The sequence below is a fragment of the Bombina bombina genome, chromosome 2 (genome assembly GCF_027579735.1).
Source record: "Bombina bombina isolate aBomBom1 chromosome 2, aBomBom1.pri, whole genome shotgun sequence".
NCBI classification, from domain to species: domain Eukaryota; kingdom Metazoa; phylum Chordata; class Amphibia; order Anura; family Bombinatoridae; genus Bombina; species Bombina bombina.
In genome coordinates, this window is record NC_069500.1 from 1,067,917,638 (window position 1) to 1,067,945,601 (window position 27,964).

General features: G+C 39.2%; 1 protein-coding gene across 1 annotated transcript in view; it reads left to right on the forward strand.

Annotated features, from left to right (window-relative positions):
* The window catches only part of ELMOD2 (ELMO domain containing 2), a gene marked incomplete in the record, with an annotated part of 447,084 nt that extends 425,779 nt beyond the window's left edge, over positions 1-21,305 (forward strand). Inside the window, 1 exon segment of the mRNA XM_053703694.1 lies at positions 20,595-21,305. Coding sequence (XP_053559669.1) covers positions 20,595-20,734 — 140 coding nt within the window.
* Between the last annotated feature and the right edge of the window lie 6,659 nt (positions 21,306-27,964).

Here is a 27,964-nt window from a genome sequence, read left to right on the forward strand (position 1 = left end):
ATAGACTCCTTAGAAATGAGGATTTTTCTGACAGAGACCAGAAAAACAAAACTTCTAAACTCTTGTCGGATACTTCCTTCCGTTCCTCTTCCTTCCATAGCACAGTGCATGGAAGTGATAGGTTTGATGGTAGCGGCATTGGACATAGTTCCTTTTGCGCGTATTCATCTAAGACCATTTCAATTGTGTATGCTCAGTCAGTGGAATGGGGACTATACAGACTTGTCTCCGAAGATACAAGTAAATCAGAGGACCAGAGACTCACTCCGTTGGTGGCTGTCCCTGGACAACCTGTCGCTAGGGGTGACCTCCCGCAGACCAGAGTGGGTCATTGTCACGACCGACGCCAGTCTGATGGGCTGGGGCGCGGTCTGGGGATCCCTGAAAGCTCAGGGTCTTTGGTCTCGGGAAGAATCTCTTCTACCGATAAATATTCTGGAACTGAGAGCGATATTCAATGCTCTCAAGGCTTGGCCTCAGCTAGCGAGGGCCAAGTTCATACGGTTTCAATCAGACAACATGACGTCTGTTGCGTACATCAACCATCAGGGGGGAACAAGGAGTTCCCTGGCGATGGAAGAAGTGACCAAAATCATTCAATGGGCGGAGACTCGCTCCTGCCACCTGTCTGCAATCCACATCCCAGGAGTGGAAACTTGGGAAGCGGATTTTCTGATTCGTCAGACATTGCATCCGGGGGTGTGGGAACTCCATCCGGAAATCTTTGCCCAAATCACTCAACTGTGGGGCATTCCAGACATGGATCTGATGGCCTCTCGTCAGAACTTCAAGGTTCCTTGCTACGGGTCCAGATCCAGGGATCCCAAGGCGACTCTAGTAGATGCACTAGTAGCACCTTGGACCTTCAACCTAGCTTATGTATTCCCGCCGTTTCCTCTCATCCCCAGGCTGGTAGCCAGGATCAATCAGGAGAGGGCGTAGGTGATCTTGATAGCTCCTGCGTAACCACGCAGGACTTGGTAGGCAGATCTGGTGAATATGTCATCGGCTTCACCATGGAAGCTACCTTTGAGACGAGACCTTCTTGTTCAAGGTCCGTTCGAACATCCGAATCTGGTCCTACTCCAGCTGACTGCTTGGAGATTGAACGCTTGATCTTATCAAAGCGAGGGTTCTCAGATTCTGTTATTGATACTCTTGTTCAGGCCAGAAAGCCTGTAACTAGAAAAATTATGGAAAAAATATATCTGTTGGTGTGAATCTAAAGGATTCCCTTGGGACAAGGTAAAGATTCCTAGGATTCTATCCTTTCTTCAAGAAGGATTGGAGAAAGGATTATCTGCAAGTTCCTTGAAGGGACAGATTTCTGCCTTGTCTGTGTTACTTCACAAAGAGCTGGCAGCTGTGCCAGATGTTCAAGCCTTTGTTCAGGCTCTGGTTAGAATCAAGCCTGTTTACAAACCTTTGACTCCTCCTTGGAGTCTCAACTTAGTTCTTTCAGTTCTTCAGGGGGTTCCGTTTGAACCCTTACATTTCGTTGATATTAAGTTATCATCTTGGAAAGTTTTGTTTTTGGCTGCAATTTCTTCCGCTAGAAGAGTTTCAGAATTATCTGCTCTGCAGTGTTCTCCTCCTTATCTGGTGTTCCATGCAGATAAGGTGGTTTTACGTACTAAACCTGATTTTCTTCCAAAAGTTGTTTCTAACAAAAACATTAACCAGGAGATAGTCGTTCCTTCTTTGGGTCCGAAACCAGTTTCGAAGAAGGAACGTTTGTTGCACAATTTGGCTGTTGTTCGCGCTCTAAAATTCTATTTAGATGCTACAAAGGATTTTAGACAAACATCTTCCTTGTTTGTTGTTTATTCTGGTAACAGGAGAGGTCAAAAAGCAACTTCTACCTCTCTCTCTTTTTGGATTAAAAGCATCATCAGATTGGCTTACGAGACTGCCGGACGGCAGCCTCCTGAAAGAATCACAGCTCATTCCACTAGGGCTGTGGCTTCCACATGGGCCTTCAAGAACGAGGCTTCTGTTGATCAGATATGTAGGGCAGCGACTTGGTCTTCACTGCACACTTTTACCAAATTTTACAAGTTTGATACTTTTGCTTCTTCTGAGGCTATTTTTTGGGAGAAAGGTTTTGCAAGCCGTGGTGCCTTCCATTTAGGTGACCTGATTTGCTCCCTCCCTTCATCCGTGTCCTAAAGCTTTGGTATTGGTTCCCACAAGTAAGGATGACGCCGTGGACCGGACACACCTATGTTGGAGAAAACAGAATTTATGTTTACCTGATAAATTACTTTCTCCAACGGTGTGTCCGGTCCACGGCCCGCCCTGGTTTTTTAATCAGGTCTGATGATTTATTTTCTTTAACTACAGTCACCACGGTATTATATGGTTTCTCCTATGCAAATATTCCTCCTTAACGTCGGTCGAATGACTGGGGTAGGCGGAGCCTAGGAGGGATCATGTGACCAGCTTTGCTGGGCTCTTTGCCATTTCCTGTTGGGGAAGAGAATATCCCACAAGTAAGGATGACGCCGTGGACCGGACACACCGTTGGAGAAAGTAATTTATCAGGTAAACATAAATTCTGTTTTTTTGCCTCTTGTCTATAAACATTGATACATTTTTCATACATTGTCTCTCTTAGGCTGCTTTTGTATTTTGGGTTAAATGACCATTAAATGCAGTTAGAGGTGTGCACGGGCAAAAAATAGAAAGGGGATCCTCTCTCTCATCCCATCTCCCTATAGTTCGAAACCCACAGAGGAGGAAATACGTCTAACAGGACAAGATCAGCAAAGCTCTTAGAGCTCAGAAAAGGAGATAATATATTTTTTTTGAACTGACAACAGGTATGACTTAATTACTGGCAGCCATCCATATATAAATTTAGTCATTTTCTTTTCTGTTGCTAACTGCGTATGAAAGGATTCATACATTATTTGTGCTTGGATTTCCTTAAGGAAAAGCACAAAAGAGGGAGCTATATAATCCTGCCAATTCTTAGTTATTAAATATATAGCTGTCAAGATCTTGAGAGAGTAAAAATATAGAATACCTGTATAATTGCGTATCCTTAAGTAAACTACCTCTTCTATCGAGAATTAGATAGCTAATTTAAACAGCTGATTAACCCAATACTGAATTTTCTGCTAAAATTGAAATATTTTTGGACAGGACCAAAACGTGTACTATGTTAGCTTTAGGACAACGACAACGTGTGCAAACAAAAAGCTGCCTAGGATAAAAACGTGACATTTTGGGGGCGTATCCTAACAGCGTTCGAGTAAGGACGCACATCTTAAGAGCTCCGGAGGAATTTTTGATAAACCGCTGAATATTAAATCCTAATGACAGCATCTACATAATATTCCGAAGATATAACATCGCCCTACCTTGAGAGGCTCTGATACAGCTTTGCTCTGCTGTTTTTCTGAAACTGGAGTCACGGATTAGACACAGAAGACCTAGAGCGGCGGCTCAACATTAGGTGAAAACCCCCCGGGAAACCGGGTTACACTACCATAACTGGACTGCGTAGATTTAGTATAAAAAATTGCATTACTTATCTATAAAACTCCAGCTCGAGGAGATATACAGTATATTCATATCCAGCAACCATGCCTGTTGAGAAGCTATTACAGCACCTAGACACCATCTTTAGTAGAATGGAGGAGCTGCTACAATCTCTAATGGACAAATCGCTACCAGACTACATTTTAAGAGATTTAGCAGAAGATGCTATGGGACTTCCCCAGCCAGTCGATTGCATAACAGATCCCAATCAAGAATATGACATACCATTAAAAAAGACATTGATTACCAAGGAGTTGATACAGGAAGACAGACCACGAGAATCACTAGATGATTTTGCTTACCCTCCGGTGCAAAGGGCCCATCAGAAACTTCAACTAAAATCTAACAGAAAGCCTTTTAAGAAAAACAATACTACAACAACAAAAAACAAGCAAATTGTCGCTATGGAAAAGGGGCAAGATCTCTAAAATGGCGTCTAATCTCCCGGGCACGCCAATTCTAAAATTCACCACAGCTGACCAATCACTACTAAATCAGCTCAAACACAGTAAAAACCCCATCCAGAAGACACCATGGACTGATCATACCACATTGGGTCCCCGACAAGTACGAGATGACTTTGGATCATCACCACATCTCTCCACCGAATCGCTATTGGGATTCAATACAATCAGCAAACTAGCCCGAACTTTACATTACTCACATAGTCTTGGCCTTCCTTATCAAGCCTTTAAAGGGATCCCTGACATAGACTTTATCTGTGCTTATGATATAGTACCTGCTTGTAGAAGGAGATTTGACTCGGGTTAAAACTAGAGGAGACAGTTCTTATTTCTGGTCTATTTAGTTAAGTTTATGTGTTTCCTGTTTAGCGATACTGCTTAAAGTTAAGTTTTAGATTGACTAAAATGTGAGTTTTAGGCGGTGGATGCCATAGGAATCAATGGGAGATCTTAAAGCAGCAAAAGCTCATGTTCGCTGCTGCCCGATATCCCATTGATTCCTATGGGAACGTCTACACCTGACACCCTAACATGTACCCCGAGTCTAAACACCCCTAATCTGCCCCACCTACACCGCCGCCACCTACTTTATACTTATTAACCCCTAAACCACCGCTCCCGGACCCCGCCGCCACCTACATTATATTTATTAACCCCTAATCCCTCCCCACCGCCGCCACCACCTACATTATATTTATTAACCCCTAATCTGCCCCCCCACACCGCCGCCACTATATTAAATGTATTAACCCTAAACCTAAGTCTAACCCTAACCCCCCCTAACTTAAATTTCTTTCATGTAATTAGCAAGAGTCCATGAGCTAGTGACGTATGGGATATACATTCCTACCAGGAGGGGCAAAGTTTCCCAAACCTCAAAATGCCTATAAATACACCCCTCACCACACCCACAATTCAGTTTTACAAACTTTGCCTCCGATGGAGGTGGTGAAGTAAGTTTGTGCTAGATTCTACGTTGATATGCGCTCCGCAGCAAGTTGGAGCCCGGTTTTCCTCTCAGCGTGCAGTGAATGTCAGAGGGATGTGAAGAGAGTATTGCCTATTTGAATGCAGTGATCTCCTTCTACGGGGTCTATTTCATAGGTTCTTTGTTATCGGTCGTAGAGATTCATCTCTTACCTCCCTTTTCAGATCGATGATATACTCTTATATATACCATTACCTCTGCTGATTCTCGTTTCAGTACTGGTTTGGCTTTCTACAAACATGTAGATGAGTGTCCTGGGGTAAGTAAATCTTATTTTCTGTGACACTCTAAGCTATGGTTGGGCACTTTGTTTATAAAGTTCTAAATATATGTATTCAAACATTTATTTGCCTTGACTCAGAATGTTCAACTTTCCTTATTTTCAGACAGTCAGTTTCATATTTGGGATAATGCATTTGATTTAATCATTTTTTCTTACCTTCAAAAATTTGACTCTTCCCTGTGGGCTGTTAGGCTCGCGGGGGCTGAAAATGCTTCATTTTATTGCGTCATTCTTGGCGCGGACTTTTTTGGCGCAAAAAATCTATTTCCGTTTCCGGCGTCATACGTGTCGCCGGAAGTTGCGTCATTTTTTTGACGTTATTTTGCGCCAAAAATGTCGGCGTTCCGGATGTGGCGTCATTTTTGGCGCCAAATAATGTGGGCGTCTTATTTGGCGCGAAAAAATATGGGCGTCGCTTTTGTCTCATTTTTTATTGCTTCTGGTTGCTAGAAGCTTGTTCTTTGGCATTTTTTCCCATTCCTGAAACTGTCCTTTAAGGAATTTGATAAATTTTGCTTTATATATATGTTGTTTTTTCTCTTACATATTGCAAGATGTCTCACGTTGCATCTGAGTCAGAAGATACTACAGGAAAATCGCTGTCTAGTGCTGAATCTACCAAAGCTAAGTGTATCTGCTGTAAACTTTTGGTAGCTATTCCTCCAGCTGTTGTTTGTATTGATTGTCATGACAAACTTGTTAAAGCAGATAATATTTCCTTTAGTAAAGTACCATTGCCTGTTGCAGTTCCTTCAACATCTAAGGTGCAGAATGTTCCTGATAATATAAGAGATTTTGTTTCTGAATCCATAAAGAAGGCTATGTCTGTTATTTCTCCTTCTAGTAAACGTAAAAAATATTTTAAAACTTCTCTCCCTACAGATGAATTTTTAAATGAACATCATCATTCTGATTCTGATGATTCCTCTGGTTCAGAGGATTCTGTCTCAGAGGTTGATGCTGATAAATCTTCATATTTATTTAAAATGGAATTTATTCGTTCTTTACTTAAAGAAGTACTAATTGCTTTAGAAATAGAGGATTCTGGTCCTCTTGATACTAATTCTAAACGTTTAGATAAGGTATTTAAAGCTCCTGTGGTTATTCCAGAAGTTTTTCCTGTTCCTAATGCTATTTCTGCAGTAATTTCCAAAGAATGGGATAATTTGGGTAATTCATTTACTCCTTCTAAACGTTTTAAGCAATTATATCCTGTGCCGTCTGACAGATTAGAATTTTGGGACAAGATCCCTAAAGTTGATGGGGCTATTTCTACCCTTGCTAAACGTACTACTATTCCTACGTCAGATGGTACTTCGTTTAAGGATCCTCTAGATAGGAAAATTGAATCCTTTCTAAGAAAAGCTTATCTGTGTTCAGGTAATCTTCTTAGACCTGCTATATCTTTGGCTGATGTTGCTGCAGCTTCAACTTTTTGGTTGGAAACTTTAGCGCAACAAGTAACACATCGTGATTCTCATGATATTATTATTCTTCTTCAGCATGCTAATAATTTTATCTGTGATGCCATTTTTGATATTATCAGAGTTGATGTCAGGTTTATGTCTCTAGCTATTTTAGCTAGAAGAGCTTTATGGCTTAAAACTTGGAATGCTGATATGGCTTCTAAATCAACTTTACTTTCCATTTCTTTCCAGGGTAACAAATTATTTGGTTCTCAGTTGGATTCCATTATTTCAACTGTTACTGGTGGGAAAGGAACTTTTTTACCACAGGATAAAAAATCTAAAGGTAAAAACAGGGCTAATAATCGTTTTCGTTCCTTTCGTTTCAACAAAGAACAAAAGCCTGATCCTTCATCCTCAGGAGCAGTTTCAGTTTGGAAACCATCTCCAGTCTGGAATAAATCCAAGCCAGCTAGAAAGGCAAAGCCTGCTTCTAAGTCCACATGAAGGTGCGGCCCTCATTCCAGCTCAGCTGGTAGGGGGCAGGTTACGTTTTTTCAAGGAAATTTGGATCAATTCTGTTCACAATCTTTGGATTCAGAGCATTGTTTCAGAAGGGTACAGAATTGGTTTCAAGATGAGACCTCCTGCAAAGAGATTTTTTCTTTCCCGTGTCCCAGTAAATCCAGTAAAAGCTCAAGCATTTCTGAAATGTGTTTCAGATCTAGAGTTGACTGGAGTAATTATGCCAGTTCCAGTTCCGGAACAGGGGATGGGGTTTTATTCAAATCTCTTCATTGTACCAAAGAAGGAGAATTCTTTCAGACCAGTTCTGGATCTAAAAATATTGAATCGTTATGTAAGGATACCAACGTTCAAGATGGTAACTGTAAGGACTATCTTACCTTTTGTTCAGCAAGGGAATTATATGTCCACAATAGATTTACAGGATGCATATCTGCATATTCCGATTCATCCAGATCATTATCAGTTCCTGAGATTCTCTTTTCTGGACAAGCATTACCAGTTTGTGGCTCTGCCGTTTGGCCTAGCTACAGCTCCAAGAATTTTTACAAAGGTTCTCAGTGCCCTTCTGTCTGTAATCAGAGAACAGGGTATTGTGGTATTTCCTTATTTGGACGATATCTTGGTACTTGCTCAGTCTTTACATTTAGCAGAATCTCATACGAATCGACTTGTGTTGTTTCTTCAAGATCATGGTTGGAGGATCAATTTACCAAAAAGTTCTTTGATTCCTCAGACAAGGGTAACCTTTCTGGGTTTCCAGATGGATTCAGTGTCCATGACTCTGTCTTTAACAGACAAGAGACGTCTAAAATTGATTGCAGCTTGTCGAAACCTTCAGTCACAATCATTCCCTTCGGTAGCCTTATGCATGGAAATTCTAGGTCTTATGACTGCTGCATCGGACGCGATCCCCTTTGCTCGTTTTCACATGCGACCTCTTCAGCTCTGTATGCTGAAGCAATGGTGCAAGGATTACACGAAGATATCTCAATTAATATCTTTAAAACCGATTGTTCGACACTCTCTAACATGGTGGACAGATCACCATCGTTTAATTCAGGGGGCTTATTTTGTGCTTCCGACCTGGACTGTAATTTCAACAGATGCAAGTCTCACAGGTTGGGGAGCTGTGTGGGGATCTCTGACGGCACAAGGAGTTTGGGAATCTCAGGAGGTGAGATTACCGATCAATATTTTGGAACTCCGTGCAATTTTCAGAGCTCTTCAGTTTTGGCCTCTTCTGAAGAGAGAATCGTTCATTTGTTTTCAGACAGACAATGTCACAACTGTGGCATACATCAATCATCAAGGAGGGACTCACAGTCCTCTGGCTATTAAAGAAGTATCTCGAATTTTGGTTTGGGCGGAATCCAGCTCCTGTCTAATCTCTGCGGTTCATATCCCAAGTGTAGACAATTGGGAAGCGGATTATCTCAGTCGCCAAACGTTGCATCCGGGCGAATGGTCTCTTCACCCAGAGGTATTTCTTCAGATTGTTCAAATGTGGGAACTTCCAGAAATAGATCTGATGGCGTCCCATCTAAACAAGAAACTTCCCAGGTATCTGTCCAGATCCCGGGATCCTCAGGCGGAGGCAGTGGATGCATTATCACTTCCTTGGAAGTATCATCCTGCCTATATCTTTCCGCCTCTAGTTCTTCTTCCAAGAGTAATCTCCAAGATTCTGAAGGAATGCTCGTTTGTTCTGCTGGTAGCTCCGGCATGGCCTCACAGGTTTTGGTATGCGGATCTTGTCCGGATGGCCTCTTGCCAACCGTGGACTCTTCCGTTAAGACCAGACCTTCTGTCACAAGGTCCTTTTTTCCATCAGGATCTGAAATCCTTAAATTTAAAGGTATGGAGATTGAACGCTTGATTCTTGGTCAAAGAGGTTTCTCTGACTCTGTGATTAATACTATGTTACAGGCTCGTAAATCTGTATCTCGAGAGATATATTATAGAGTCTGGAAGACTTATATTTCTTGGTGTCTTTCTCATCATTTTTCCTGGCATTCTTTTAGAATACCGAGAATTTTTCAGTTTCTTCAGGATGGTTTAGATAAGGGTTTGTCCGCAAGTTCTTTGAAAGGACAAATCTCTGCTCTTTCTGTTCTTTTTCACAGAAAGATTGCTATTCTTCCTGATATTCATTGTTTTGTACAAGCTTTGGTTCGTATAAAACCTGTCATTAAGTCAATTTCTCCTCCTTGGAGTTTGAATTTGGTTCTGGGAGCTCTTCATGCTCCTCCGTTTGAACCTATGCATTCATTGGACATTAAATTACTTTCTTGGAAAGTTTTGTTCCTTTTGGCCATCTCTTCTGCCAGAAGAGTTTCTGAATTATCTGCTCTTTCTTGTGAGTCTCCTTTTCTGATTTTTCATCAGGATAAGGCGGTGTTGCAAACTTCTTTTGAATTTTTACCTAAAGTTGTGAATTCCAACAACATTAGTAGAGAAATTGTGGTTCCTTCATTATGTCCTAATCCTAAGAATTCTAAGGAGAAATCGTTGCATTCTTTGGATGTTGTTAGAGCTTTGAAATATTATGTTGAAGCTACGAAATCTTTCCGTAAGACTTCTAGTCTATTTGTTATCTTTTCCGGTTCTAGAAAAGGCCAGAAAGCTTCTGCCATTTCTTTGGCATCTTGGTTGAAATCTTTAATTCATCTTGCCTATGTTGAGTCGGGTAAAACTCCGCCTCAGAGAATTACAGCTCATTCTACTAGGTCAGTTTCTACTTCCTGGGCGTTTAGGAATGAAGCTTCGGTTGACCAGATTTGCAAAGCAGCAACTTGGTCCTCTTTGCATACTTTTACTAAATTCTACCATTTTGATGTATTTTCTTCTTCTGAATCAGTTTTTGGTAGAAAAGTACTTCAGGCAGCGGTTTCAGTTTGAATCTTCTGCTTATGTTTTTCGTTAAACTTTATTTTGGGTGTGGATTATTTTCAGCAGGAATTGGCTGTCTTTATTTTATCCCTCCCTCTCTAGTGACTCTTGTGTGGAAAGATCCACATCTTGGGTAGTCATTATCCCATACGTCACTAGCTCATGGACTCTTGCTAATTACATGAAAGAAAACATAATTTCTTTCATGTAATTAACAAGAGTCCATGAGCTAGTGACGTATGGGATATACATTCCTACCAGGAGGGGCAAAGTTTCCCAAACCTTAAAATGCCTATAAATACACCCCTCACCACACCCACAAATCAGTTTTACAAACTTTGCCTCCAAGGGAGGTGGTGAAGTAAGTTTGTGCTAGATTCTACGTTGATATGCGCTCCGCAGCAAGTTGGAGCCCGGTTTTCCTCTCAGCGTGCAGTGAATGTCAGAGGGATGTGAAGAGAGTATTGCCTATTGAATGCAGTGATCTCCTTCTACGGGGTCTATTTCATAAGGTTCTCTGTTATCGGTCGTAGAGATTCATCTCTTACCTCCCTTTTCAGATCGACGATATACTCTTATATTTACCATTACCTCTACTGATTCTCGTTTCAGTACTGGTTTGGCTTTCTACAAACATGTAGATGAGTGTCCTGGGGTAAGTAAGTCTTATTTTCTGTGACACTCTAAGCTATGGTTGGGCACTTTATTTATAAAGTTCTAAATATATGTATTCAAACATTTATTTGCCTTGACTCAGAATGTTCAACTTTCCTTATTTTCAGACAGTCAGTTTCATATTTGGGATTATGCATTGAATTATCATATTTTTCTTACCTCAAAAATTTGACTTTTTTCCCTGTGGGCTGTTAGGCTCGCGGGGGCTGAAAATGCTTCATTTTATTGCGTCATTCTTGGCGCGGACTTTTTTGGCGCAAAAATTCTTTTCCGTTTCCGGCGTCATACGTGTCGCCGGAAGTTACGTCATTTTTTGACGTTATTTTGCGCCAAAAAAGTCGGCGTTCCGGATGTGGCGTCATTTTTGGCGCCAAAAGCATTTTAGGCGCCAAATAATGTGGGCGTCTTATTTGGCGCTAAAAATATGGGCGTCGCTTTTGTCTCCACATTATTTCAGTCTCATTTTTCATTTGCTTCTGGTTGCTAGAAGCTTGATATTTGGCATTCTTTCCCATTCCTGAAACTGTCTTATAAGGAATTTGATCTATTTTGCTTTATATGTTGTTTTTTCTCTTACATATTGCAAGATGTCTCACGTTGCATCTGAGCCAGAAGATACTACAGGAAAATCACTGCCTGCTGGATCTACCAAAGCTAAGTGTATCTGCTGTAAATTTTTGGTAGCTATTCCTCCAGCTGTTGTTTGTAATAATTGTCATGACAAACTTGTTAAAGCAGATAATATTTCCTTTAGTAATGTACCATTGCCTGTTGCAGTTCCCTCAACATCTAAGGTGCAGAATGTTCCTGATAACATAAGAGATTTTGTTTCTGAATCCATAAAGAAGGCTTTGTCTGTTATTTCTCCTTCTAGTAAACGTAAAAAGTCTTTTAAATCTTCTCTCTCTACAGATGAATTTTTAAATGAACACCATCATTCTGATTCTTTGGACTCTTCTGGTTCAGAGGATTCTATCTCAGAGATTGATGCTGATAAATCTTCATATTTATTTAAGATGGAATTTATTCGCTCTTTACTTAAAGAAGTACTAATTGCTTTAGAAATAGAGGATTCTAGTCCTCTTGATACTAATTCTATACGTTTGGACAAGGTTTTTAAAGCTCCTGCGGTTATTCCAGAAGTTTTTCCTGTTCCTAATGCTATTTCTGCAGTTATTTCCAAAGAATGGGATAAATTGGGTAATTCATTTACTCCTTCTAAACGTTTTAAGCAATTATATCCTGTTCCGCCTGACAGGTTAGAATTTTGGGACAAAATCCCTAAAGTTGATGGGGCTATTTCTACCCTTGCTAAACGTACTACCATTCCTACGTCAGATGGTACTTCGTTTAAGGATCCTTTAGATAGAAAAATTGAATCCTTTCTAAGAAAAGCTTATCTGTGTTCAGGTAATCTTCTTAGACCTGCTATATCATTGGCTGATGTTGCTGCAGCTTCAACTTTTTGGTTGGAAACCCTAGCGCAACAAGTAGCAAATCGTGATTCTCATGATATTATTATTCTTCTTCAGCATGCTAATAATGTTATCTGTGATGCCATTTTTGATATTATTAGAGTTGATGTTAGGTTTATGTCTCTAGCTATCTTAGCCAGAAGAGCTTTATGGCTTAAGACTTGGAATGCTGATATGGCTTCTAAATCAACTCTACTTTCCATTTCTTTCCAGGGTAACAAATTATTTGGTTCTCAGTTGGATTCTATTATTTCAACTGTTACTGGTGGGAAAGGAACTTTTTTACCACAGGATAAAAAATCTAAAGGTAAAAACAGGGCTAACAATCGTTTTCGTTCCTTTCGTTTCAACAAAGAACAAAAGTCTGATCCTTCGTCCTCAGGAGCAGTTTCAGTTTGGAAACCATCTCCAGTCTGGAATAAATCCAAGCCTGCTAGAAAGGCAAAGCCTGCTTCTAAGTTCACATGAAGGTACGGCCCTCATTCCAGTTCAGCTGGTAGGGGGCAGGTTACGTTTTTTCAAAGAAATTTGGATCAATTCTGTTCACAATCTTTGGATTCAGAGCATTGTTTCAGAAGGGTACAGAATTGGTTTCAAGATGAGACCTCCTGCAAAGAGATTTTTTCTTTCCCGTGTCCCAGTAAATCCAGTGAAAGCTCAAGCATTTCTGAATTGTGTTTCAGATCTAGAGTTGGCTGGAGTAATTATGCCAGTTCCAGTTCCGGAACAGGGGATGGGGTTTTATTCAAATCTCTTCATTGTACCAAAGAAGGAGAATTCCTTCAGACCAGTTCTGGATCTAAAATTATTGAATCGTTATGTAAGGATACCAACGTTCAAGATGGTAACTGTAAGGACTATATTGCCTTTTGTTCAGCAAGGGAATTATATGTCCACAATAGATTTACAGGATGCATATCTGCATATTCCGATTCATCCAGATCATTTTCAGTTCCTGAGATTCTCTTTTCTAGACAAGCATTACCAATTTGTGGCTCTACCGTTTGGCCTTGCTACAGCTCCAAGAATTTTCACAAAGATTCTCGGTGCCCTTCTGTCTGTAATCAGAGAACAGGGTATTGTGGTATTTCCTTATTTGGACGATATCTTGGTACTTGCTCAGTCTTTACATTTAGCAGAGTCTCATACGAATCGACTTGTGTTGTTTCTTCAAGATCATGGTTGGAGGATCAATTTACCAAAAAGTTCTTTGATTCCTCAGACAAGGGTAACCTTTCTGGGTTTCCAGATAGATTCAGTGTCCATGTCTCTGTCTTTAACAGACAAGAGACGTCTAAAATTGATTACAGCTTGTCGAAACCTTCAGTCACAATCATTCCCTTCGGTAGCCTTATGCATGGAAATTCTAGGTCTTATGACTGCTGCATCGGACGCGATCCCCTTTGCTCGTTTTCACATGCGACCTCTTCAGCTCTGTATGCTGAACCAATGGTGCAGGGATTACACAAAGATATCTCAATTAATATCTTTAAAACCGATTGTTCGACACTCTCTAACGTGGTGGACAGATCACCATCGTTTAATTCAGGGGGCTTCTTTTGTTCTTCCGACCTGGACTGTAATTTCAACAGATGCAAGTCTCACAGGTTGGGGAGCTGTGTGGGGATCTCTGACGGCACAGGGAGTTTGGGAATCTCAGGAGGTGAGATTACCGATCAATATTTTGGAACTCCGTGCAATTTTCAGAGCTCTTCAGTTTTGGCCTCTTCTGAAGAGAGAATCGTTCATTTGTTTTCAGACAGACAATGTCACAACTGTGGCATACATCAATCATCAAGGAGGGACTCACAGTCCTCTGGCTATGAAAGAAGTATCTCGAATTTTGGTTTGGGCGGAATCCAGCTCCTGTCTAATCTCTGCGGTTCATATCCCAGGTGTAGACAATTGGGAAGCGGACTATCTCAGTCGCCAAACGTTGCATCCGGGCGAATGGTCTCTTCACCCGGAGGTATTTCTTCAGATTGTTCAAATGTGGGGGCTTCCAGAGATAGATCTGATGGCCTCTCATCTAAACAAGAAACTTCCCAGGTATCTGTCCAGATCCCGGGATCCTCAGGCGGAGGCAGTGGATGCATTATCACTTCCTTGGAAGTATCATCCTGCCTATATCTTTCCGCCTCTAGTTCTTCTTCCAAGAGTAATCTCCAAGATTCTGAGGGAATGCTCGTTTGTTCTGCTAATAGCTCCGGCATGGCCTCACAGGTTTTGGTATGCGGATCTTGTCCGGATGGCCTCTTGCCAACCATGGACTCTTCCGTTAAGACCAGACCTTCTGTCGCAAGGTCCTTTTTTCCATCCGGATCTGAAATCCTTAAATTTAAAGGTATGGAGATTGAACGCTTGATTCTTAGTCAAAGAGGTTTCTCTGACTCTGTGATTGCTACTATGTTACAGGCTCGTAAATCTGTATCTAGAGAGATATATTATAGAGTCTGGAAGACTTATATTTCTTGGTGTCTTACTCATCATTTTTCTTGGTATTCTTTTAGAATTCCGAGAATATTACAATTTCTTCAGGATGGTTTAGATAAGGGTTTGTCCGCAAGTTCCTTGAAGGGACAAATCTCTGCTCTTTCTGTTCTTTTTCACAGAAAGATTGCTATTCTTCCTGATATTCATTGTTTTGTACAAGCTCTGGTTCGTATAAAACCTGTCATTAAGTCAATTTCTCCTCCATGGAGTTTGAATTTGGTTCTGGGAGCTTTTCAAGCTCCTCCGTTTGAACCTATGCATTCATTGGACATTAAATTGCTTTCTTGGAAAGTTTTGTTCCTTTTGGCCATCTCTTCTGCCAGAAGAGTTTCTGAATTATCTGCTCTTTCTTGTGAGTCTCCTTTTCTGATTTTTCATCAGGATAAGGCGGTGTTGCGAACTTCTTTTGAATTTTTACCTAAGGTTGTGAATTCCAACAACATTAGTAGAGAAATCGTGGTTCCTTCATTATGTCCTAATCCTAAGAATTCTAAGGAGAAATCGTTACATTCTTTGGATGTTGTTAGAGCTTTGAAATATTATGTTGAAGCTACTAAATCTTTCCGAAAGACTTCTAGTCTGTCATCTTTTCTGGTTCTAGAAAAGGCCAGAAAGCTTCTGCCATTTCTTTGGCATCCTGGTTGAAATCTTTAATTCATCTTGCCTATGTTAAGTCGGGTAAGACTCCGCCTCAGAGGATTACAGCTCATTCTACTAGGTCAGTTTCTACTTCCTGGGCGTTTAGGAATGAAGCTTCAGTTGATCAGATTTGCAAAGCAGCGACTTGGTCCTCTTTGCATACTTTTACTAAATTCTACCATTTTGATGTATTCTCTTCTTCTGAAGCAGTTTTTGGTAGAAAGGTACTTCAGGCAGTGGTTTCGGTTTGAATCTTCTGCTTATGTTTTTCATTAAACTTTATTTTGGGTGTGGATTATTTTCAGCAGGAATTGGCTGTCTTTATTTTATCCCTCCCTCTCTAGTGACTCTTGTGTGGAAAGATCCACATCTTGGGTATTCATTATCCCATACGTCACTAGCTCATGGACTCTTGTTAATTACATGAAAGAAAACATAATTTATGTAAGAACTTACCTGATAAATTCATTTCTTTCATATTAACAAGAGTCCATGAGGCCCACCCTTTTTTGTGGTGGTTATGATTTTTTTGTATAAAGCACAATTATTCCAATTCCTTATTTTTTATGCTTCGCACTTTTTTCTTATCACCCCACTTCTTGGCTATTCGTTAAACTGAATTGTGGGTGTGGTGAGGGGTGTATTTATAGGCATTTTGAGGTTTGGGAAACTTTGCCCCTCCTGGTAGGAATGTATATCCCATACGTCACTAGCTCATGGACTCTTGTTAATATGAAAGAAATGAATTTATCAGGTAAGTTCTTACATAAATTATGTTTTATGTAAGAACTTACCTGATAAATTCATTTCTTTCATATTAGCAAGAGTCCATGAGGCCCGCCCTTTTTTTGTGGTGGTTTTGATTTTGTATAAAGCACAATTATTCCAATTCCTTATTTTATATGCTTTCGCACTTTTTTATCACCCCACTTCTTGGCTATTCGTTAAACTGAATTGTGGGTGTGGTGAGGGGTGTATTTATAGGCATTTTGAGGTTTGGGAAACTTTGCCCCTCCTGGTAGGAATGTATATCCCATACGTCACTAGCTCATGGACTCTTGCTAATATGAAAGAAATGAATTTATCAGGTAAGTTCTTACATAAATTATGTTTTAATTTAAATTAATCTAAATAAATATTCCTAGCATTAAATAAATTATACCTATTTAAAACTAAATACTTACCTTACATTGTAGCTATTTTAGGATTTATTTTTATTTTACAGGCATTTATTTATTTATTTTAACTAGGTACAATAGGTATTAACTATTTAATAACTACCTAGTTAAAATAAATAAAAAATTTACCTGTAAAATAAAACCTAACCTAAATTACAATTACACCTTACACTATAATTAAATTAATTACCTAAACTAAATACAATTAAATAAAATGAAATACAATTATCTAAAGTACAAAAAAAAAAAAAACACTAAATTACAGAAAACAATAAACAAATTACAAGATTTTTAAACTAATTACACCTAATCTAATCCCCCTAATAAAATAAAAAGCCCCCAAAATAATAAAAAGCCCTACCCTATACTAAATTACAAATAGCCCTTAAAAGGGCCTTTTGCGGGGCATTGCCCCAAAGTAATCAGCTCTTTTACCTGAAAAAAAAAAGTACAATACCCCCCCAACATTAAAACCCACCACCCACACACCCAACCCTACTCTAAAACCCACCTAATACCCCCTTAAAAAAACACTAACCCCTTGAAGATCACCCTACCTTGAGACGTCTTCACCCAACCGGGCCAAGGTCCTCAACAAAGCCGGGCATAAGTGGTCCTCCAGACGGGCAGAAGTCTTCATCCAGACGGCATCTTCTATCTTCATCCATCCGGCGCGGAGCGGCTCCATCTTCAAGACATCCGACGCAGAGCATCCTCTTCTTCGATGTCTTCAAACAGAATGACGGGTCCTTTAAGTGACGTCATCCAAGATGGCGTTCCTTCAATTCCGATTGGCTGATAGAATTCTATTAGCAAATCAGAATTAAGGTTTGAAAAATCCTATTGGTTGATGCAATCAGCCAATAGGATTTAAATTCAATCCTATTGGCTGATCCAATCAGCCAATAGAATGCAAGCTCAATCCTATTAGTTATATTGTAGCTATCTTAGGGTTTATTTTATAGGTAAGTATTTAGTTTTAAATAGAAATAATTTATTTAATGCTAGGAATATTTATTTAGATTAATTTAAATTATATTTAAGTTAGGGGGGTTAGGGTTAGACTTAGGTTTAGGGTTAATACATTTAATATAGTGGCGGTGGTGTAGGGGGGGCAGATTAGGGGTTAATAAATATAATGTAGGTGACGGCGGTGTAGGGGGGGTAAGATTAGGGGGTTAATAAATATAATGTAGGTGGCGGTGGGCTCCAGGAGCGGCGGTTTAGGGGTTAATAACTTTATGTAGGTGGCGGCGGTATAGGGAGCGGCAGATTAGGGGTTATGTATAATGTAGGTGGCGGTGGGCTCCGGGAATGGTGGTTTAGGGGTTAATAACTTTAGGTGCGGCAGGGTCTGGGAGCGGCGGTACAGGGGGTAAACAGTATAGTGTGAGTGCTTAATGACAGGGTAGCAATAAAGCTGTAAAAAAGCCGAAGAGCAGCGAGATCGATGACTGTTAGTTAACAACAGTCCGCTGCTCACCGCTCCATACTTGGTGCGCGGCTTTTTGACAGCTTTTTTGATAATTTTGGAGAGCGTATTCAGGTCCGTGGCAACGATGTTAGGCGATCTTAGGCGAGCGTATTGGTGCCGTCGAATGCAGGTAAGTTGACAGCTTGATAAATAGAGGCCTATGGCTGCAATATCACCTTTTTTACCATAGAAATATCTTTCCCTCACACATCAAGAGTGATCTCAAACCTAGCATTATAATAGTTGGCCCAGCCTTGGTCATATTTATTTATTAAATTTTTCCTTTACAAAACACTAATTCCATGGCAGTGTTTTATATGGTCATGTCATATTATAATTGATCCAACTATGTTTTACTCTCCATTATATGGTTGTAATATCGCCCTTTTTCTATAGAAATATCTTTTTCTCTCACACATCAAGTGCAATATTGACTTTTGCATCATTATGGCTGGTCCAGTTTTGGTCTTTTTGGTTTAATCTTTGCTTTACTTAACTCTAATTTTTCATCTTTTAGATGCAAATTTTCTTTGTTTGTTTTCTCTTTTTTTTCTTTTTGTTTCAAGCACAATCCCCTGGACTTGGACTTACATAGCTTCACAGGTCCAAAAGTGACCTATTTTATTAAAATAAGGCGAAGAAAAATGAGGACTCATCAATATCTTAAATCAGATATGACATGAATATTTGATTTGCTGTTTACCGATTGAGATATCAGTATTTTAATTAATTTCTTTGACCTCAATAAAAATATTAATTAAAAAAAAAGTGACATTTTTAATGGGGATATATACTAGTTGTTAATAAGTTTGAGATGAGACTCTTTCCAACTCATCGGAATCACACATTTATCTAATGCTAAAAAGCTCTGTTTGATCATGTCCACATTAATAGTAGGAAAGATTATCAAGTAAAGGAAGGCTTTGTTTAGCCAGCATGAGATTATACATGAGCGAGATTGATGTGTTACCTTGATCCCTTTCTAAAGCTAGAACAAAACGTGAGAAAGGATAACAAAACAATACTGAAAAGAATCGAAAACCTGGTGGATAAATCTTTATCTACACCATCCAGAAGAAAGTGAAAAATTCAAGGAATTCAAAAAGAGTACCAGCTAAAACCATGCTTCAAACGCCAAAAAATAAATGCCTTCTAAAACCTATAATAAAAAAAAAAGCTGAATGCCCTTTTAAGGGCAATGCCCATACAAATGCCCCTTTAGGGGCAATGGGTAGTTTAGGATTTTTTAGTGTTAGGTTTTTTTTATTTTGGGGGGGTGGGGGGTTTACTGTTAGAGGGGGGACTTAGTGTTTTTTAAGGTAAAAGAGCTGTTTAACATAGGGTAATGCCCTACAAAAAGCCCTTTTTAAGGGCTATTGGTAGTTTAGATTAGGGGGTGTTTTTATTTTGGGGGGGCTTTTTTATTTTCATAGGGATTATGTTTAATTTTTGATAATTTGGTTTATTATTTTATGTAATGTTAGACTTTATTTTTGTAATCTTAGATTAGTTTAATTTTAGGTTTTTTTATTTTTAAGTAATGATAGCTTTTTTATTTTTATTGTTACTTAGTATTTTTTAATTTAGGTAATTGGGATTAATTTAGGGGGTGTTAGGTTAGGATGCTTAGTAATTTAGTTATTTGCGTTGTCGGGGTTTGGCCGATTAGTGGTAAATAGTTTTATTAGGATTATTGTGTTGTGTTGGTTTGGCGGTTTAGGGGTAATAGTTTTAGAAGGTTTGTTACAATGTGGGTTAATGGCAGATTATGGGTTAATAGTTTTAATAGGGACTTCGTGATGTGGGTGAATGACGGATTAGGGGTTAATACATTTATTAGGTAGTTTGCGATCTTGGGGTTGGCGGATTTAGGGGTTAATACTTTTATTAGGTAGATTGCGATGTGTGTTAATGGCGGATTAGGGTTAATAGTTTAATTAGGCATATTGCATTGTGGGGGTTGTTGGTTTAGGGGCTAATACTTTTATTATTAGTTCCAATGTGGTTTTGATGGCGGATATAGGGGTTACTGGCGGGTTTATTTTTGGGAAGCGGGTTAAACTTTTACGGGAGATTAAATATTTTGTTTTTATTTTCTTAGGCGCCAGCAGTTTCTAAAGTGGCGTAAGTCACTGGCGACTGCAGAAATTTATTTACGCTCATTTCTGGACATCGCTAGTTTATCCGACTTACGGCACTTTATGAACTGGCGCCGCCATATATGTGATACGCTGAAGCTTGCGCGGCATATATAATCTCGCCCCTAGTTCTGATATCTAGTAAACCTTCAAGTTATATTACATTAAAGGGGCAAAATAAATAATTAAATTATACTGGAAAGTTGTTTTACTCCACATAATAAATATTTTATATTATAGGCTTAATGTATTTATTGTACATTTTAAGTAAAAAAAAAATAGAACTTATGCAGGTCTTTTTAGGTCAGATACCAGTTTGTACTGCTGTTGGTTAGTGATATGAAAATGCAACTTAGAATGTATTACTTTTTTTTGTCCTTACCCACCTTAAATTATATATTTTGTCATGTTTTTGTAGGTTATCTGACGTATGAATTTGACAAGTTTTGGTTTAAAGAAGAACCTGAAAGTATTATGCATTTCAACCAATATAGAGAGAAATTCCATGACCAAATCAAGCACCTTCTCCGTAATCCTGATGTTGTTCTGACTCTTTAATATTTATAATTAAGGGACCATTCAATGTGGTGTCCCACTTTGTTGTCCACGTTTATTTTTATGTAAAGTAATGTTTAATTAAACGTTCCTATTTGTTTTACAAAGGCTACTGGACAATCAAAATGTGTTCTTTTTTTATGGGCACTCTAACCCGTACTGTTACAGTGTTTGCTTTATCTTGACTTATTTGTCATTCCCATCTCTATGCAGCCGCTCTTACACTATTGTTATGTTGTAAAGAAATACAACTGTTTTGTGCATAAACTTTAATACCTGTATATTGTTAGCTGTCTTACTGGACCATAATAAGATCCAATCCTACTACATATTATATGCAAATGACTTTACATTCTTTATTATCACAAGCTATTAGATAATTAAGGATTTTCTATAGGACTGTTATAGTTGTGATATCTGGTGAAAAACATTGTTTTTTGCAATTCGTTTTGCTACTCTTACTGTCCATTAGCAGGGGTGCTGCTAAATGTTCTGACAGTCTAAAGGAAGAATTTGTTAAAAAAAAAAAAAAAAAAAATTATCTTAAACACATTAAAATATCTTTTTTAATTTATTAGATCTTGATTGTGTGTTTTTCTTTTCTTGACATACATTGCTGGTATGGACATGTGACATAGTCCTATGCGATAAACCGTTCTAAACACTCAATAAGAGCTTGAATGGCAACATTCATTGTCTTATTGTAACCTGATGCAGGGCCATTTCTACTGTAAAGCAAGACAAATAGCTGCCTCGTACTACAACCATACTCGTTATATTTGGTGTTGAAAGAGTAGATGGGGTAATAAACAAACATGAGAAGGAAGTGGAATGAAGGAATGAAAAATAAAGTAGGGTGAAACAGTGTAAAGACAGGAGTGAAACAAAGGGGGGGGGGGATTTGAAGAACAGAGGGGAGAAGAAGAGAAAGTAGATTATCATAGAAGAATTAAAGGGAAAGGGAAGCAAAAAGGAAAACAGATCAAGGAAGAGACAACTAAAGGGAAAATGTATTGAGGTGTTATAAAGAAAATGAAAAGAATGTGATAGAAGGTGGGGAGAAGAGAAATAAAACTGAATGGGTGGAAAATGAACACAGAGAGAGGAAGTATGAAGTGGATCAATGGATGAAATCGGGAACAGAAAGTGGTAAATTGATGAGAAAAGGTGAATAAGGTGAAATAAACCAGTGCTTGAAAAGGAGAGAGTTAAGTGGAAAGGGGGGATGAGTGGAATGAGATGGAAGAGTGGTGAATAAATAAGTGGGTGGAGAGTTGGAAATGTAGAAAAGTGCAAAGGAGAATGAGGCAGTGAAAGGATAGTATTGAGGGAAAATGAGGGGTTAAGGTGAGTCTAAGATTGGAGCTCCCAACCACCCACAATTTACAGGTTGTTACTTTTTTGGGAGCTCTCTCCCGCTATCCTCCTTTCTCTAACACAACCCAGACAATTGTTTTCATCCAAGATGGAATTGAATTCTGTAGAGCTGTACTTGTTGATAGGGATTCTCTAATTGACCTGAGACCCATTTCCTACTCAGAGTCCCTACACAGGACAGAGGGGAAGACAGGAGTTTCAGACAGGCAGTGAAAATCTTTTCTCAGTGTGAAAATGTCACAGGCCTCTCAGATGAAATGCGGACTAATCTGCAAGTCCCCTGGTCTACAGAGGGCTTCTACTTGTACGATCCACAGCCCTCCTTAGGCGAAATGATATTAATCTGCCAATCCCTTGGGTTGTAGAATGATGTACCTTGTGAGATCCTTGGCACGGTGCTTGCACTGCCTTGGATGGCCCGTCTGGCCCGTCTACTGGAAGTAGTTTTCTGCATTTGAGGTAAGCACATAGACAAAGGTGCTGATAGGTAAGTACTATGCATCTTCATAGCCCACCAGCTATTAGTATGAACATGTACAAGATTCACGTTTGGAGACACATACATCCCACAACTTCTATAACGGTTTTGAGGCGCTTTTAACATATTTAGTGTAGACTGTGTTTTTTTTTAAAGCAACCTTAAAGGGATAGTCTACTTGAAAATGTATTGTTTAAAAGATGGATAATCTTTTTATTACCCATTTCCTAATTTTGCATAATGAACTTTGTTATATTAACCCTTTTGCTGCTGAGCCAATTTTAACCTTTTTTGCTACCTACATTTAAACCCTATATTAAATCAAATTTCAGTGAGTGACCCACACAAATTATATATAGTTTTTTTTTTTTAGCAGTCCCAGTAGATTCACAGTATGCTTTTATTACATTTATAAGTTATGGCATATGAGATAGCTGCAGCAACAACTGTAAAAAAAATATATATAATGGTTTCTTAGATTTTAGTAAATAATACTGAGAATGGCCAAGTGACCACTGCTGCTACTTTGATCACCTTACTAAATTGTCATCATGGGTATCCACATGTGAAATAGGGGCCCATACAAGCTTTTGGGGTTATGATTTTGATTAGAGAGGCCCCATTGTTCAGTACAGAAATAAAAGCACTTTTTTTTTCTTGTTAAGTGTTTTCTATTACCACAGTGATCACCTGTCTATATAGAAACATTTTGTAGCTTTTATTGAGAGAGGGACTTCTCTATTAGAAAATAAACTTTAATAGGGGTCTCTACATATACCAGATTTTTTTTAATGCACATATGACTCATTCCCAAGCAAATCCCTATGTGTTTTTTCTACTTCACTTTTAATTGATCTGTAGTGTGGTACTGCTCTAAGACCATCATCATTTGGCGATTGCCTTTTAAGGGAGGGGTCTTGTAGGTTTGTAGCTACTATGGGAGATGAGATTGAGGGGATTGATGAACCTCCCCCATCCAGCTTCCTTGCAGCTATACTGAGCTTCCCGATTTTTCCCCCTTTGTGACGTCACCACCTGCATACATGTTGACATCACCAGCACCACTAGACCACCAACTATCCCTAACCTGTAGTGATAAGGGCTTGTCATCCGCCTACAGGCAGTGATGTGTATGACGAGAACGCCTCGTCATGCACATCAAAGGGGTTAATATATTTTTTTACCTTTGTAATTACCTTGTATCTAAGCCTCTGCAGACTGCCCTCTTATCTCAGTTTTCTTTCATGTAATTAGCAAGAGTCCATGAGCTAGTGACGTATGGGATATACATTCCTACCAGGAGGGGCAAAGTTTCCCAAACCTTAAAATGCCTATAAATACACCCCTCACCACACCCACAAATCAGTTTTACAAACTTTGCCTCCTATGGAGGTGGTGAAGTAAGTTTGTGCTAGATTCTACGTTGATATGCGCTCCGCAGCAGGTTGGAGCCCGGTTTTCCTCTCAGCGTGCAGTGAATGTCAGAGGGATGTGAGGAGAGTATTGCCTATTTGAATGCAATGATCTCCTTCTACGGGGTCTATTTCATAGGTTCTCTGTTATCGGTCGTAGAGATTCATCTCTTACCTCCCTTTTCAGATCGACGATATACTCTTATATATATACCATTACCTCTGCTGATTTTCGTTTCAGTACTGGTTTGGCTTTCTACAAACATGTAGATGAGTGTCCTGGGGTAAGTAAGTCTTATTTTCTGTGACACTCTAAGCTATGGTTGGGCACTTTTTTATAAAGTTCTAAATATATGTATTCAAACATTTATTTGCCTTGACTCAGGATGTTCAACATTCCTTATTTTCAGACAGTCAGTTTCATATTTGGGATAATGCATTTGAATCAATCATTTTTTCTTACCTTAAAAAATTTGACTTTTTCCCTGTGGGCTGTTAGGCTCGCGGGGGCTGAAAATGCTTCATTTTATTGCGTCATTCTTGGCGCTGACTTTTTTGGCGCAAAATTTTTTTTCTGTTTCCGGCGTCATACGTGTCGCCGGAAGTTGAGTCATTTTTGACGTGCTTTTGCGTCAAAAGTGTCGGCGTTCCAAATAATGTGGGCGTCTTATTTGGCGCTAAAAAAATATGGGCGTCACTTTTGTCTCCACATTATTTAAGTCTCATTATTTATTGCTTCTGGTTGCTAGAAGCTTGTTCACTGGCATTTTTTTCACATTCCTGAAACTGTCATTTAAGGAATTTGATCAATTTTGCTTTATATGTTGTTTTTTCTATTACATATCGCAAGATGTTCCACGTTGCAACTGAGTCAGAAGATACTTCAGGAAAATCGCTGCCCGGTGCTGGAGCTACCAAAGCTAAGTGTATCACTTTTGGTATCTGTTCCTTCAGCTGTTGTTTGTATTAAATGTTATGACAAACTTGTTAATGCAGATAAAATTTCCTTTAGTACTGTTACATTACCTGTTGCTGTTCCGTCAACATCTAATACTCAGAGTGTTCCTGATAACATAAGAGATTTTGTTTCTAAATCCATTAAGAAGGCTATGTCTGTTATTTCTCCTTCTAGTATACATAAAAGTCTTTTAAAACTTCTCTTTTTTCAGATGAATTTTTAAATGAACATCATCATTCTGATACTGATAATGGTTCTTCTGGTTCAGAGGTTTCTGTCTCAGAGGTTGATGCTGATAAATCTTTGTATTTGTTCAAGATGGAATTTATTCGTTCTTTATTTAAAGAAGTATTAATTGCATTAGAAATAGAGGATTCTGGTCCTCTTGATACTAAATCTAAACGTTTAGATAAGGTCTTTAAATCTCCTGTGGTTATTCCAGAAGTTTTTCCTGTTCCTGGTGCTATTTCTGAAGTAATTTCCAGAGAATGGAATAATTTGGGTAATTCATTTACTCCTTCTAAACGTTTTAAGCAATTATATCCTGTGCCGTCTGACAGATTAGAATTTTGGGACAAAATCCCTAAAAATTGATGGGGCTATTTCTACCCTTGCTAAACGTACTACTATTCCTACGTCATATGGTACTTCCTTTAAGGATCCTTTAGATAGGAAAATTGAATCCTTTCTAAGAAAAGCTTATCTGTGTTCAGGTAATTTTCTTAGACCTGCTATATCATTGGCTGATGTTGCTGCAGCTTCAACTTTTTGGTTGGAAACTTTAGCGCAACAAGTAACAGATCATGATTCTCATAATATTATTATTCTTCTTCAACATGCTAATAATTTTATCTGTGATGCCATTTTTGATATTATCAGAGTTGATGTCAGGTTTATGTCTCTAGCTATTTTAGCTAGAAGAGCTTTATGGCTTAAAACTTGGAATGCTGATATGTCTTCTAAATCAACTCTACTTTCCATTTCTTTCCAGGGTAACAAATTATTTGGTTCTCAGTTGGATTCTATTATCTCAACTGTTACTGGTGGGAAAGGAACTTTTTTACCACAGGATAAAAAATCTAAGGGTAAAAACAGGGCTAATAATCGTTTTCGTTCCTTTCGTTTCAACAAAGAACAAAAGCCTGATCCTTCATCCTCGGGAGCAGTTTCAGTTTGGAAACCATCTCCAGTCTGGAATAAATCCAAGCCTTCTAGAAAAGCAAAGCCAGCTTCTAAGTCCACATGAAGGTGCGGCCCTCATTCCAGCTCAGCTGGTAGGGGGCAGGTTACGTTTTTTCAAAGAAATATGGATCAATTCTGTTCACAATCTTTGGATTCAGAACATTGTTTCAGAAGGGTACAGAATTGGTTTCAAGATAAGACCTCCTGCAAAGAGATTTTTTCTTTCCCGTGTCCCAGTAAATCCAGTGAAAGCTCAAGCATTTCTGAAATGTGTTTCAGATCTAGAGTTGGCTGGAGTAATTATGCCAGTTCCAGTTCTGGAACAGGGGCTGGGGTTTTATTCGAATCTCATCATTGTACCAAAGAAGGAGAATTCCTTCAGACCAGTTCTGGATCTAAAAATATTGAATCGTTATGTAAGGATACCAACGTTCAAAATGGTAACTGTAAGGACTATCTTGCCTTTTGTTCAAACAAGGGCATTATATGTCCACAATAGATTTACAGGATGCATATCTGCATATTCCAATTCATCCAGTTCATTATCAGTTCCTGAGATTCTCTTTTCTGGACAAGCATTACCAGTTTGTGGCTCTGCCGTTTGGCCTAGCTACAGCTCCAAGATTTTTTACAAAGGTTCTCGGTGCCCTTCTGTCTGTAATCAGAGAACAGGGTATTGTGGTATTTCCTTATTTGGACGATATCTTGGTACTTTACATTTAGCAGAATCTCATACGAATCGACTTGTGTTGTTTCTTCAAGATCATGGTTGGAGGATCAATTCACTAAAAAGTTCATTGACTCCTCAGACAAGGGTAACCTTTCTGGGTTTCCAGATAGATTCAGTGTCCATGACTCTCTCTTTGACAGACAAGAGACATCTAAAATTGATTTCAGCTTGTCGAAACCTTCAGTCACAATCATTCCCTTCGGTAGCCTTATGCATGGAAATTCTAGGTCTTATGACTGCTGCATCGGACGCGATCCCCTTTGCTCGTTTTCACATGCGACCTCTTCAGCTCTGTATGCTGAATCAATGGTGCAGGGATTACACAAAGATATCTCAATTAATATCTTTAAAACCGATTGTACGACACTCTCTAACGTGGTGGACAGATCACCATCGTTTTATTCAGGGGGCTTCTTTTGTTCTTCCGACCTGGACTATAATTTCAACAGTGGGGATCTCTGACGGCACAAGGAGTTTGGGAATCTCAGGAGGTGAGATTACCGATCAATATTTTGGAACTCCGTGCAATTTTCAGAGCTCTTCAGTCTTGGCCTCTTCTGAAGAGAGAATCGTTCATTTGTTTTCAGTCAGACAATGTCACAACTGTGGCATACATCAATCATCAAGGAGGGTCTCACAGTCCTCTGGCTATGAAAGAAGTATCTCGAATTCTGGTTTGGGCGGAATCCAGCTCCTGTCTAATCTCTGCGGTTCATATCCCAGGTATAGACAATTGGGAAGCGGATTATCTCAGTCGCCAAACGTTGCATCCGGGCGAATGGTCTCTTCACCCAGAGGTATTTCTTCAGATTGTTCAAATGTGGGAGCTTCCAGAAATAGATCTGATGGCGTCTCATCTAAACAAGAAACTTCCCAGGTATCTGTCCAGATCCCGGGATCCTCAGGCGGAAGCAGTGGATGCATTATCACTTCCTTGGAAGTATCATCCTGCCTATATCTTTCCGCCTCTAGTTCTTCTTCCAAGAGTAATCTCCAAGATTCTGAAGGAATGCTCGTTTGTTCTGCTGGTAGCTCCGGCATGGCCTCACAGGTTTTGGTATGCGGATCTTGTCCGGATGGCCTCTTGCCATACGTG